This window comes from Schistocerca nitens, chromosome 6 (genome assembly GCF_023898315.1).
Source record: "Schistocerca nitens isolate TAMUIC-IGC-003100 chromosome 6, iqSchNite1.1, whole genome shotgun sequence".
NCBI classification, from domain to species: domain Eukaryota; kingdom Metazoa; phylum Arthropoda; class Insecta; order Orthoptera; family Acrididae; genus Schistocerca; species Schistocerca nitens.
This window is the reverse complement of record NC_064619.1, coordinates 327,454,247-327,469,753: the sequence shown is the minus strand read 5'-3', so window position 1 is coordinate 327,469,753 and position 15,507 is coordinate 327,454,247. Positions and strand designations below refer to the sequence as shown.

General features: G+C 38.2%; 1 protein-coding gene across 1 annotated transcript in view; it reads right to left on the bottom strand.

The window, feature by feature from the left end:
* LOC126262915 (uncharacterized) overlaps positions 1-15,507 on the bottom strand; it is an 86,232-nt gene that overhangs the window by 47,837 nt on the left and 22,888 nt on the right. The window contains exons 4-5 of the mRNA XM_049959829.1: positions 5,624-5,801; positions 5,207-5,427 (exon numbers count right to left, since the gene is read on the bottom strand). Of these exons, the coding sequence (XP_049815786.1) occupies positions 5,207-5,427; positions 5,624-5,801 (399 nt within the window). The remainder of the gene's footprint in view (positions 1-5,206; positions 5,428-5,623; positions 5,802-15,507) is intronic.

Here is a 15,507-nt window from a genome sequence, read left to right as displayed (position 1 = left end):
GGTGGAGGTCAACGTTAACGAAAGTGGCATGGGATTTGGAGTAGGACCATGTGAATCTGATGGAACCAAAGGAGTTGAGGTTGGAGAGGAAATTCTGGAGTTCTTCTTCACTGTGAGTCCAGATCATGAAGATGTCATCAATAAATCTGTACCAAACTTTGGGTTGGCAGACCTGGGTAACCAAGAAGGCTTTCTCTAAGCGACCCATGAATAGGTTGGCGTACGAGGGGGCCATCCTGGTGCCCATGGCTGTTCCCTTTAATTGTTGGTATGTCTGGCCTTCGAAAGTGAAGAAGTTGTGGGTCAGGATGAAGCTGGCTAAGGTAATGAGGAAAGAGGTTTTGGGTAGGGTGGCAGGTGATCGGCGTGAAAGGAAGTGCTCCATCGCAGCGAGGCCCTGGACGTGCGGAATATTTGTGTATAAGGAAGTGGCATCAATGGTTACAAGGATGGTTTCCGGGGGTAACAGACTGTGTAGGGATTCCAGGTGTTCGAGTAAGTGGTTGGTGTCTTTGATGAAGGATGGGAGACTGCATGTAATGGGTTGAAGGTGTTGATATACGTAGGCAGAGATATGTTCTGTGGGGGCTTGGTAGCTACAGCCTAGGTCTTTGTGGCAAACGAATCTGCTCCAGTCCGGAATCCATGAAACATTACACCAACAACCTGAAAACAGCTTTCGCATCCCGCAACTACGCTCCCGACCTGGTACAGAAGCAAATAACCAGAGCCACTTCCTCATCTCCTCAAACCCAGAACCTCCCACAGAAGAACCCCAAAAGTGCCCCACTTGTGACAGGATACTTTCCAGGACTGGATCGGACTCTGAATGTGGCTCTCCAGCAGGGATATGACTTCCTCAAATCCTGCCCTGAAATGAGATCCATCCTTCATGAAATCCTCCCCACTCCACCAAGAGTGTCTTTCCGCCGTTCACCTAACCTTCGTAACCTCTTAGTTATCCCTATGAAATCCCCAAACCACCTTCCCTACCCTCTGGCTCCTACCCTTGTAACCGTCCCCAGTGTAAAACCTGTCCCATGCACCCTCCCATCACCACCAACTCCAGTCCTGTAACCCGGAAGGTTTACACGATCAAAGGCAGAGCCACGTGTGAAAGCACCCACGTGATTTACCAACTGACCTGCCTACACTGTGAAGCTTTCTATGTGGGAATGACCAGCAACAAACTGTCCATTCGCATGAATGGACACAGGCAGACAGTGTTTGTTGGTAATGAGGATCACCCTGTGGCTAAACATGCCTTGGTGCACGGCCAGCACATCTTGGCACAGTGTTACACCGTCCAGGTTATCTGGATACTTCCCACTAACACCAACCTGTCAGAACTCCGGAGATGGGAACTTGCCCTTCAGTATATCCTCTCTTCTCGTTAACCGCCAAGCCTCAATCTCCGCTAATTTCAATTTGCCGCCGCTCATACCTCACCTGTCTTTCAACAACATCTTTGCCCCTATTTCCACCTCGACTGACATCTCTGCCCAAACTCTTTGCCTTTACAAATGTCTGCTTGTGTCTGTGTACGTGCGGATGGATATGTGTGTGTGTGCGAGTGTATACCTGTCCTTTTCCCCCCCAAGGTAAGTCTTTCCGCTTCCGGGATTGGAATGACTCCTTACCCTCTCCCTTAAAACCCACATCCTTTCGTCTTTCCCTCTTTCCTGATGAAGCAACAGTTTGTTGCGAAAGCTTGAATTTCGTGTGTATGTTTGCGTTTGTTTGTATGTCTATCGACCTGCCAGCACTTTCGTTCGGTAAGTCACATCATCTTTGTTTTTAGATATATGTACCTTATAGACACACAGTTTTGATTAAAATTACATTTTGTAATGCTGAAGTGTTGAAAGTTTCTGGCTTAAGTCTGGATTTTTTTTGTCCATGTATTGTGCATTACAGAAAATACTCACTCTGTTGGAGCATTTGTGGCAGGGAGGCAAAGGTTAAACTCTACAATGTTACTGACATTGCCAAAATAAATATTTAACACATTCAATTTTGCAAATATTTAAACCCATCTTAAACGACTTAGTTTGTGACTTGCATTTCATTCCTTTACTGCAGGATTATTAACATTTTGCATTTCGTCAAAAAGGTTTGTGTCACGAATTTCCTTTACAGTATATTTAAGCACAAAATCCAAAGATCTTTTAACATGACACCACTCAAACACAGAATTCAGGTTAGCCTACCAGAGTACCTCCAGTGCAGAAAACTGAGACGTCCATTGGTCCAAATTTGCATACAAGTGGAATAAAAAAGCTTCCATATTGATTTTAAAATCAGAAACTCTAACTAGGCCTTCACTCTCCAGCATTTTTAGTTTCGTGTCTACTACTAAAAATATAAATACAAAATCCAATCTATTTGAAAGCTTTTTTCCTTGTATCGCAAAGTAGTTTACCAACACCTACCATATTACTCCCTTTGATGATTGTATAGCATTGTGAAAGATGGATGCCTGATTATTTGCATAACGCAATCACACTTCTAGCTCAGGGCTATTAAAAAACTGCTTCATTAAAGTAGGGCATTTGTTTTGCGATAGAAAATATGACTTTAGTACCGGAAATATTTTCAATACCCATTCAATTGAAGATAGTGTAGACAGCCACCTTGTTCCACTGTAACCAAGTACTCTAGAATAATCAAGTACCATAAAAGCAAAATGCTTGCAAGGAGGCTTCACATAAATGTACGTCTCAAAATAAGGATAAAGTCTATGAATTGCACTTTCAAAACAATTGGAAGACAGTCTACAGCAGTTTGTATTATATTGTTAATAATATGGACACTGCAACCTATTCCTACAATTGGTCTATCAAACATTTTCTGAACAATGGAATAAATATATTATTATTGCCTTTCCATGAATTTGTGTTGTATTTGAGTTATCTGCACAAAATCCAATAATTTTCCTTTTCCAAGGTTATGATCACTCAATGCATTCAGAAAACACGAAGAAACAATGTCAGAATGTTCTCCAAACTCTTCTTCAAAGTCCAGAACTTTCACCTGCATTTCCTGTCTTGAAATCAAAATGTGGAATCAAAAGAGGAAAAAAGTTTTTGCAAAAATAATATAATTCACCTTCTACATCTACATGGATACTCTGCAAATCACATTTAAGTGCCTGGCAGAGGGCTCATCGAACCACCTTCGCCATGTCCTTTTCCACTTCGGACACTGCAAATAGGCTAACGACGTTTGTCACAATAGTCTTACATTCAGTCTTTGCACATGAATATTTAGGATCGAAGCACTTTTGAACCAGCTTTGATGTGAAGTCCTTTGCACTAAATGTGGTTATATTGAGTGGTGTAGAAGGCAACACACATAAAGCAGCAGCCAATTTTTCTTCAGTTGACCCCAGTTTTAAGAGACATGGTGGATACAGCAGAATTATCAGCCAACCTATGCTAATTAGTTTGCATGTGTCCAGATATTTCACTTAATCCTCTGTTTGCTACTGAGAAAACAACAATGACCATCACTATTGGCTTTATCTTTAACGTCTACAATAAATCACTCCAAAGATCGTAATTCGGGATTCAAGACACATTTTCCTTTCACTTTTGACATGATGATAAATCAAACAAACGCCACTCCACAGCTGACCCACTAATGATTTGCATCGACTTGCATACCACAGATCATTCTGGTTGAACACACTGTGATTATCAGTTTTGCCAACTGCTCTCATTAACACTTTCTTCCTCTGTAAAAAGAGTCTGCATACACAAGTTTCATCTTCCTTTAGCTGTCTAATTACTAATTTCCTGTGAATAAGACAATAACCGAATTTTGCATGTTGTTTTGCATAATAAAATTGAAATGCAGGATATTTTTTAGGATTTTTTAACTCCAGTGTGTGCAGGAGGATAAAGCCTAAAAACAAAAGGGAGTATCTTGTGAAATGTAGGACATCTGGCCACCCTAGCATACACAGACATGGCACAGATGTGCGAAGGCCTCACTAAGACCTATAGCATTTTCTGTAAGGGACTGCTTGTCACTGAAGATGGGCTGATCAGTTGTGGCCAGACTATATGGGACTGAATTTTCAGTGAGGAAGAGACAGCAGCTATCAAAATGGATGTACTGTTGATGGTTAGTGGGGTCGATATGGACAGAGTGTTACATTACTATCCTTTGTGCTGGCTACCTCTCTTTATCAGTCACAAGCTACTTTTCTCCAACTTTATCTCCCTCTCATCTCATTTTTCCCCTCATCTGCTCGACCTGACAACTCATCTGTACCAGCTGAACTTCAGGGTAAGAACGATGTAGTCAGCCAGGAAAATGTAGTCATGCCAGAGTGTGTGCATACTTTTAGTTCTAAAGAACAAATTGTCTGAAAGTGTAGGAACATTATCTGTCTTATATATGTGGTTACTGATGATTCGAAACCTCAACTATGTGCTGAGTTGCTATCTTTACCCCTTCTGTTATTCTGTTCAGCCAATAACTTTCTAGTCCATATTATACTACAACATTTGGTGGTTTCTGAGTCTTCAGATATAAGTCACGCTTATAAAATACGGCTTTATATCTTGTGAAACAATGAACAAGTTGCCACTACAAAACAAAAGTTATGCAGTACCAACAGTTTTTCAAATCAACGCAATGCACACATAATAAAAAATATGTTGTCTGCATGATTAGCCACCTCCCTCCCTACTTTCCAGTTGCAAAACAAAGGTTCACTTACAAAATTACAAACCTTGTATGTAAAGATAGTACAATACACACACACACACACACACACACACACACACACACACACACACACACACACACGTATGTTCCAAAATTACCTCTTTCTTACAGTAATACTAGAAAATATTTACATCCACTGTTCTGCTACAGCCACTAGACAAAGAACATAAGTAGATATCTCTTCTTTTCTTATGACACAAATGTCTATTTTCCTTTCTCTGTCTTTGTAGAGGTATAAAACACATTTTGAGGAAGTAAACTTACATTACTGAAATAATGGCAGCTCCAGCAATACTACAGAACAAAATGTTCCTACAGTGCAAACAGAAAGTGACAATAAACATTAAAAAACTAATTGGAAATATGTATAACCAAAAAAGTAGTATTTCAAAAGCATCTAATAGGTTGTGACATATCTAAGATTATATTCTGACTTTAAAAGAGATAGGAACAAGGAAGGCACACTTACATGTTGCATTTCTCCTAACATGAGTTCCTGTAATGAGACGATGTAGAGACCTCCAGCTGAGTTGTGGCCACCAGTTCCAAATATAACTACATTTTCTCCATCTGAACGAATAAGAATTTGAGGAGCATAGTAGCTTTCCTCTCTTCCTGGTGTTGGTACACTCTGGAGCATTCTGCCATGACGGCCACTCACAAGCATGAGATGACCCAGCAAAGATGTCACTTTGGTGCATGTACACATTTATAATTACTGTAGTGAACAGTTAAGCTGTGGTAAATGCAACATAAGTTCTGCTGGAAAGCTAATTTTATATTAAAATTTTACAATATCAAGAGCTCAATAACACTATTTAACAAGAAACTCCTCATTTCATACATTATCAAAATTTGGATTATGGTTGGTTTTTCTGATTCTTACCCCCATCGCCATCTAAAGTCTCTTCCGTATGTGTTGCCACGATATCCAGTACACCATCACCATCAACATCATGGATAAAACGGCCAGTGTAGACATTCAGATGATGTAATGGAGAGGAAGTTTGCGACTGCATATGCCATACAAGACTGCCATCATGTCCATTGATTACTCGGAATACCTGTGACATTTTTCCCCATCAATGTTATTATTTTATCTCATGGCTTGTGCTGTTACTGAAATGTGCTAAAACTTTTTCATTTTATATTAAAAGTGAAATGAGCAGGGTTACTGTTGGATAGCTACTCACCATCAAATTGTGTCACAATAAATCTAAAATTTAAGTACAAATGAAAGCTTTGAAAATTAATTAAAAGCCCAAGATGTCAATAAAGTACTTGTCAGCAATGTAACGAGTTTTATTACAAACCATTTGGACTACATTAAACAGATACTGATACATTTTTTATATTGTAATGTACAGCTGTATGTCTCACTGAACAGATAATTTATTGAAAAGGGACCATATGGAATGTAAAGAATTATATAAATTGGTATCAGCAAAACCCTACTAAATTTGATGCCTGGGGTAGGTCATAAAGGAGAGTGCAGCGATAACAGCAAATAAAAAGAAATTATGTATATGAGCAGTCACAAAAGTGACAAAAACCAAATGAAAATTAATTAAAACCCAAGATGCTGAACGTGTATCAGCAAAGTACATTTCAGCCATGTAATGAGTTCTACACCACACCATTTGGACTAAATTAAACACATAGGGAACCGGCAATTACTATTGGTCGCTGGACAGTACGAGCCACTTAAGTGTTTTTTGGGTCTGCTGCAAAACAAGTGATACATGTAGTGTTTGGAATAAAGTGTAGACATCACTCCATCATTTCCAAGAACTTGAGTTATTAGCTGTTAAGTTTGAGCCACAAGTAAATTTTATTTGTTTTTGAGAGTCAAATCTTGTGAATGGTGTTGTTTTCAGTATTGGTTTATACTTTTAAAGGTAAAAAGTAATATTATCACACCAGTATTAATATTTAAGTAGTCTAATGTAGATTGCATCATAATAGTGATACTGCCCTAACTCAAGCAGGTTTCTGTTTCCATCGTGTTTTAATATGCATTGTCAGTTGGGTGGTATTGGCTATATTAAAGTCAGATGGTATGGGCAATATTAGCAATTTTATTTCTGTTTTTTAGGGCACGATGTTACAGGTGAAGAAGTGTGCGTCATGGTTTGAGGGAAGTGGTCAGACACTGCAATAAGCAAGGAATTTCAAGTATTTTGGAAGGCAAAATGACCAAAAAGGTTGCAGCTGATCATTTTAATGTTCCTAGAACTACAATACAAAAAAGATTAAATCAATATCAGAAATCAACTCTGTCTCTGTGTTGAGTTGTCTGTCCTGTATGCTCAACACAGAGAAAACTAAGGACAACCAACACAAGCACAGACAAACACAACACATCTGGTATTTACCAACTAACATGTAAGTACTGCAAATCAGTTTATATAGGGCAGACAAGCAGAAACTTTAATGTCAGATACACAGAACACAGAAGAGCATTAACAAGTAACATCTGTCATTCCACGTTTTCTGAACACGTTATGGACAAGAAACATAACCCAACAAACATCAATATTGATTTGAAAATTCTCAAATGCAGCAACAGCCCTCTACAAAAACGAATAATTGAAGAAAATTATCACATACAAAAAGCCATAGTGGAAGGAAAACAAGTGATAAATGAATACACAGCTCTCTGCAATGAAACTCTGTTCTCTGCCCTCAAAGAATTATTAGACAAGACCAACCTATAGAGCTCGCACCCCCCCCCCCCCCCTCCCCACACACACAAATAAATCCTAAGACCTACTCTCTCTCTCTCTCTCTCTCCCCCCCCCCCCCTCTTTCTCCCTTTTCACACACACACACACACACACACACACACACAGAATTAATTGATTTCAGGCATAGAAGTAATAATTTTCAAATCGTAATTTTGCACACACACACACACACACACACACACACACACACACACACACACACACACACACACAGAATTAATTGATTTCAGGCATAGAAGTAATAATTTTCAAATCGTAATTTTGATTTAAATGATTTATCTACTTTAAGGTGTAAGTGGTTGCAGATACCAAACTGTGGAACAAAACAGTCACTGTAGAAACACAACAATCAGAAAAACTACACCATGTGGTAAAAAGGTATGAATTCATAATTTATGTGTTTTTTCAAATATGTGTAATGCGTTAAAAAACTAGTAGTTACATGTATACAAACAGTAAAGAACATTATGTATCTTTAACAGATGAAAAATAAAAGTCCACTGAAACGCTGCAACTGCAGTGAAGCATGTTTGGGTTAAAAAACAAAATAGTGTTTCACTAAAGGCAGACCCTCCAAAAACATACGTATTGTTAAAGCAAATACGGAAAAAAAGAGCTTCAATCCTAAGATGATTATCTATGACACGTCAGATGGGGTTTTTCAAACCAACATTTGAAGAAAATTATGAAAAAATGCTTGTAGCACACAAGCTGAATTATGAGTTGGCAGAAAATTTAAAACTGCCTTACAGATTTAACACAGAAAAGAAATGGGCAGGTATGGATTTCTATCAAAACTTTGTGTTAAGCACCCAGAACAGTATTATCGAAAACAAGTTTAATGTTTTATGTCAGATTCACTAGATCACAAGAGATAAGGTTTATCAACCAACTGAGTTTATTATTTTATACTTCTGATATACAGGGTGTCCGAGGAGGTATCATCAACACTGAGGGATATGACATGAAATATCATATGAAGAAATAAAGAAACTTGGGGTTTAAAATGCATATCTTAAGAACTACGAGCACTACTTCATCTTTGATACAGTGAAACGAATCTCTTCTACTGCAAGCTCTTTGCTTTCCATAGACTGTTTTGCTTCAAATGGCTGTTCTTGTCATATCCCTGAATATTGACCATTCCTCCTGTGACACCACACATAAACAGATCAATCAGTTTGTGAACCACAGAAACACATTTTTTATTTAAAAATGTATATTTTATTGTACTACATGACACTCCTCTTAACATTTCAAATTGTAAGTCTTAGAAAATCTTTGCTTACTGTGTGTCACTTTGGTTGGAATTCTTTTAACCGTTTAAACCAAAACAAACCACCAAGTGAAGATTTCATGCACTTATTCCTTATTTCAATACAACAAAGAAAGTTTTTACATTTTGGGTAGAGGGGCTCATACTAGCTTCTGTTTTCCTACTAATGCATATTGTATTGCACCGGTACATATCTCACTCTCACTGCAGAGAGATAACTCATTGAAAAGAACCATACGCAATGTAAAGAATTATCAGCAAACCCCTACTGGACTTGATGCCTAGGACAGATCAGAAAAGCTGAACACAGCTGTGGAGGCATAGACTAAGGTTATCAGATGAATTCGACAGTGACAGATGGGTGGTTGGTGAATTCAACAGTGACAGACGGGTGGTTGGAATTGAAAAGTTTGAAAGTGCAGCAGAAGGAAATAAACAAGTAGAAAAGAATGAATGATAGAATGAAGAACATAATAGGAAATTAAAGGGACAAAGACATCTTAACTCTATGACAGGATGTTATTCAAAATATGAGAATGAGAGTAAAAGGCAAGGGCAAAAGCTCTAAATGTTAAATATTAACAGTTGAGCTGACGGTAAAAAATGCTAGAAAGGAAAGATAAAAGAATGAATACATCTGAATCTACAAGGCCATGGCAGATGCTACTTCTTATTGAGACATGTATTATAATTTCTTTCCATTCGTCTTGCAAATGGAGCGTAGAATATGGCTGTGTGGCACTGTACTAAAACTAATCTTATCTTTGTAGTGTCTTTGAAAGTGATATACAGGGGGCTCTAGTACACTTCTAGATTCTTCATTTAATACTGGTTCTTGAAACTTAGTAAGAAGATTTGCCTAGCTGTCATCTATCTTGAAGTGTCTGTCGATCAATGTTTTTCAGCGTTTCTGTGATGCTCTCCTGTGAGTTAGACAAACCTGAGTCCATTGAACTGACCATCTTCATAGACGTTCAATACTTCCTGTAACCACCATTTGGTATTGGGACCTGCACCCTGTTTATAATGAGTTAACATTGAGTACAAATATGTGTTCACGAACAGTAATTTATTTTGTACAGCAGTCCATTGCTTAGGCTGTCCAATTGAAACATCTTTTCCCAAACTTTTAGTAATTCCAGGAACTGTATTTCGAGTTGTACATGACAAACTTTTTAATAGCTACTGCTGGAAAACCCTCCCATGTTCTGGGTGTTGACAGCTTGCATATCCCTGTTTTCTTTATTGCATGTGTTATAAATGTGAATATTGCACTTGTTGCCGAATGTTTTATAGTTTTCCTACACATAAATGAGACAGTTTAAGACATAATGACTGAAAATTGTCATCACTTCTAGATGTGTGAAATGGGTTTGCAGCGGTTCAGTTTCCTGCTTGATGTTGTGATTCTTATTGCTTTCTTTTCAGTAAAGGTGCTTTCTTTCAGTTTCCAGAGTGACCACAAAGTTTAAGTCAGTTTTGGGTCTTTTGTATGTTTCTGGCATTCTTCATGGGGGCAAAATGAATACGCAAGAATTTTGGGACACATGTGGCACAGGGACTGAAAACTTCCTTCCAAGTATGTCACTGGGATGTAGCTGATATGGCTGTGAAACAGTGAAGAACATACTATGAGTAGACACTGATCAGTTTTCACATGTCAGTTTTCTCAGGAGGTATATGACTCATGTGAGTTTGTCATACATATGTGCAATGTGCTCATGCCAAGTGAATTTGCTGTTCACCATGAAATCCAGAAGTTTCACAGCACCTACACAGTTTGGGTGTCCTTCATCACTAACACTATACACCAGTTTTTGCATTTTTTCTTCACTGACTTTCATTTTGTTCACAACAAACCGTTCCCTTGTCACATCAAACAAAACATCTGCTTCTTATTGAGCCTTGCTAGCATTGATGCCTTTAGAGTACAAATCTGTGTCATTTGCAAATTGCAATAACTGTCCATGTGAGCTTAAATCATTTATAAAAACTAGGAACAGGAGGGGGGGGGGGGGGCAAGGGCTGATCCCTGTGGGACACTGTATTTCAACTTCTGTTCAAATGATGTGTTCCTTGTACAGATACAATCTGTCTGTTTTCTAAATAAGATCTGAGGATTGCCAGAAGTGCTTCCAACTGCATATTAACTGAGCTTGTTTAGAATAATCTTATGAGCTATGCAGTCGAATGCCTTAGTAAGGCTCAAAACTGTCAGTGCTAAAGATTCTTTTTCTTCAAAATTAAGACTTATGTTATTAGTTAGATCTTGTGCTGCTATAGTTGTAGATTTGCCTTTCTGGAAGCCATTCTGTGCATCTGTTGAGAGTTCATTAATTTCAATGTTGTTTGGGATTTGGTTTCTCGTAGCAGACCCAGTGATTTTGGCAAGGATTAGAATTATTGAAATTGTCCAAAGCTTGCCACCAAACCAGGGTCACCCTTTTTATAAACTGAAACTGTCTGTGCAAGTTTCAGTAAGTCTGGAAACACACCAACAGAGAAACAGTTATTAATTACCATAGTTAGTGGTTCAAAGCTTTATTCTTTTAATTTTGTTTTATAATTTTGTCCGGTTCATGATGGTTCACATTTTGGCATTTCTTAAAATGGGGGCGGGGTGTCTATATTCAGATCTGGGATTGCATCCATAATGTTTTCCACAATGCCAATAAAATAATTGTGGAATTCATCTGAACTACAAAAACTTAAGGAAGATGTAGATTTCTTTCTGTGTTCGTTGATCAGGTCTCAGGCTGCCTGGCACGGGTTGTGAGCTCTTTCAATGAATCTTTTATTGCTTTTCTTCTTGGCTTCTTCTACAGGCTTTCCATAAATTATTGTTTAGCAGAAAATATTTACTGTAAAACATTTCCTTTGAGATGGTATCTGTTGCTGCTTTGAAGTGATTATGTAATAGCAGTGTGATGAATTTTAATTTTCCCAGCCCACTAGTATACCATGTTTTACCTTTCACAGCATTTTGCCTGCTTAGAGGAAATATTTTGGTAATCTGTAGACATAAATAGTCAAATCTGGTTTTGTTGGTCTAGAAGAATTCTTTAAATGCACAAGTTGCTGCTATTTCCTTTAATCATGGCTGCCACTCTAGTGCAGACTGTGCTGTTTGAGAAACATTTAACCTAAGACAGACTGGCAAAGGAAAATAACACAGATAGAGAGGCTGGGTCTAACAGATCCAACATTTATTTAAATTCAAAGATATGTAATGCATAAATTCTAAACAGCTGTGCCAAAAATACTTCTTTCAATTTTTATTAGTATTTAAATTTATCATACATTTCTTTGAAATAAGGTTGTATTCCTTTGAAAATCTGAAAATTTAATTATTCAGCATTTAAAAAATATTCTTGAGGATTTAAAACTTTTTTGGGATTTTAAAAGTTTATGCCCTTACAAGCTATAAATTTAGGACTGTTACACAGAGTATTACACATTTTAGTGCATAATACAGTATAACACAAAATGGTTGCCAATCTTTACGATATATATGTTACTGATCTGTATTTTCGGCACAATTTTCACATAACATTATAGAATAAGACAGAAACAGCCACTTTCCATAACTTTTTCAGATTCTTTTGTTTTACTGTCTTTGCATTTATAAAAATGACCTCATTTGCCTCTTGGAACCACTTCCTTCCCTGAGATAATCCATGCTGCCAGCTGGAGAAGTGTTCCCGAGGTTCTTCTGGTTAGCTCTCTATGTCAAACCCACAGCTCTTTCTGCCAAACCCAACTGCTTGAGAAACAGCCTTCTTCAAATCCTGTGTTTGCTTCATGTACTACAAATGCATTTATACAAACAGGGTTCAAAATGGCATTAAACATGCACAATTTTAAGCATCTTGTTCACCTTCCAACATTACATTCTGACCCCAAGGCATCAATCACATCCAATCCAGTCTCTATTACCAAGCAAGGTGACACAGTGGTTAGCACACTGGACTAGCATTCGGGAGGATGACGGTTCAATCCCACATCCGGCCATCCTGATTTAGGTTTTCCATCATTTCCCAAGATCACTTTGGTTCCTTTGAAGGGGCACGGCCGATTTCCTTCCCCATCCTTTCCTAATCCGAGCTTGTGCTCCATCTCTAATGTCCTCGTCAACAGAATGTTAAACACTAATTTCCTCCTCCTCCAGTCTCTACTGAATTATGGAATGTGACAATCTCTGGCTTCTTCCAATCACCTGTTTCTTCATTGATTTTATGGTCTGTATGCACTGACGACATCAAGGTTACACGTTTATTTTTCTTTGATACACACAACCCCAATGTGAAAATGTCACTAATTCTGAATATAGACAAATGTCTGTCTCTGTTTCTGTGAGGTGAGAATTCCAAAGGATTTTTTATTTTTATTTTAGTGCAGTGTTCTCACTAGTCTAAGCTTACACTCTGTGTAAAGTTTTCTAGCATATTTCGATCCCACACTTCCCAGATTTCAAAGGAATGTACATTATAAAAGAAGAATGCCCCCCCCCCCCCCAAAAAAAAAGTAACATTTCATCCACTGTAAGGTATTCATTTTCTGTACTGTTGTTTTTTTTGTGAATCTCTCAATAACATCACATATAGGGGGCCAACTTATCACTTATCATTTTGTATGTTCCTGTTTTGTGTGAATACTGTATTATTAATCCAATACATCTCAAAAGAAAATGAAATCTTCACAGTGAAGTAATCGGAAAGAAGATTTCTGTCCCTGGGGCGCAAGTGTCCCAAAATTCTTGCATATTCATTTTGCCTCCATGAAGAATGCCAGAAATATACCCAAAAATTCCTTAAACTCCTCTTATTTCAAGTTTCTTGCACTATTTGGGTCACTTTTATATAGCTGTTTTATGTGATACATGTAAGTATTTTGCTCTCTAGTATAAAATCAAGCAACTTACCATTAATCAACAGTTTCCAGACCTCAATGATGACTGTTACCATTTAATGCTTCACCACCAACATCAGGCAACTGTGTGACTGTATTGTGAGAGAGGACGGCACCAGTTGCACTAGTTCATAGAGACTCTTGATGGGTGTTAGTGAGTGCACTCACATTTATGATAGGAATGACAACATTACCATCACTGTCCAGTGGATGGTCACTTATTTCACTTTCTGTCCATGATCACCCTTAGGAACAAAATTAACATACACATCGGAATCGTCAGTATCATTTTCTGACCTAAGGGATGCTGTCAAGCTATTTTCGAGCAGTTTTATTACACACAGTCAGTATATCAAGAAAACAGCAAAAGCAAACATGAAGTACATAAGTAGCATACTCTTGCAGATATTTTTAAGACAAAATACACCTGGGTCTGAAAGACCCAACCCAACCATTCCTTATTACCTCTATTTGAGGGAAACAGCTGATGGATTTTTAATTCTTTTTGCACAAATCTCCATAACCAGTGCTCTGTGGTCAGAGACCTTTGGTTCAACTACAGCTATCTCATAAGCACACATATTTAGATTTTCGTCAAAGCACCCATCTCCTCTGGCTGGCAAATTGTTTGCTACAAACAGTACACAACCTACTAAGTTCATAAATTCTCTCCTCATGGTACTCTCCTTATCAAATTGTACACTGAAATCACCACACAGTGCAATTTTTTTTATTTCAAGTGATTGAACAGCATGGGCTACCAGCCACAGCTTTTACAACTTTTATCTTATTATTATAGGTTTTAGTGAGAATTATTTTATCCTATGACTATTAGTGTTGTTTTACTGCATTAATCAGAAACGTTAAATTAGTTTTGAAGCTCACTTGTTCACACAATATATTTAAAGTGATGATAACCTAGATGTTAAGCACCCAAATCCCAAACAATCACAATACTACAATGAGATTTTTCACTCTGCAGCAGAGTGTGTGCTGATGTGAAACTTCCTGGCAGATTAAAACTGTGTGCCAGACCGAGACTTGAACTCGGGACCTTTGCCTTTCACAGGCAAGTTCTCTACCATCTGAGCTACCCAAGCAAGACTCATGACCTGTCCTCACAGCTTTAATCCTGCCAGAGCTTAGATGGTACGGCACTTGCCTGCGAAAGGCAAAGGTCCTGAGTTCGAGTCTCAGTCCAGCACGCAGTTTTAATCTGCCATGAAGTTTCACATCAGCGCACACTCTGCTGCAGAGTGAAAATCTCATTCTGGAAACATCACCCAGGCTGTGGCTAAGCCATGTCTCCACAGTGTCCTTTTTTTCCAGGAGCGCTAGTTCTGCAAGGTTCGCAGAAGAGCTTCTGTGAAGTTTGGAAGGTAGGAGACGAGGTACTGGCAGAATTGAAGCTATGAGAGAGGGTCTTGAGTTGTGTTTGGATAGCTCAGATGGTACAGAACTTGCCCGCGAAAGGCAAAGGTCCTGAGTTCGACTCTCGGTCCGGCACACAATGACAATACTGATGGTTGCTTCTTTGTTATCATTAATGATGCACACACAGATATAGACTTCTGGCTGTGTGGCCCAACTTTAGGATCTAAGACAGCAAAATTCTTTCACCCCATCTGCCATATATTTCCCTATTGCTGAAATTTATTATTATTATTATCACTGTTGTTAAGTTCATTATTATTAAGTTATATTCTTGTTATATAGTGTACTGATCAACACTTATTAGCTACAGTCCAATCACTGGGTACATCCAATGAAATATGTGAACAGACAGAGGATTTATTGGTTGGGAGGACACAGTATGACATCTTACAAGGAGAGTAACTG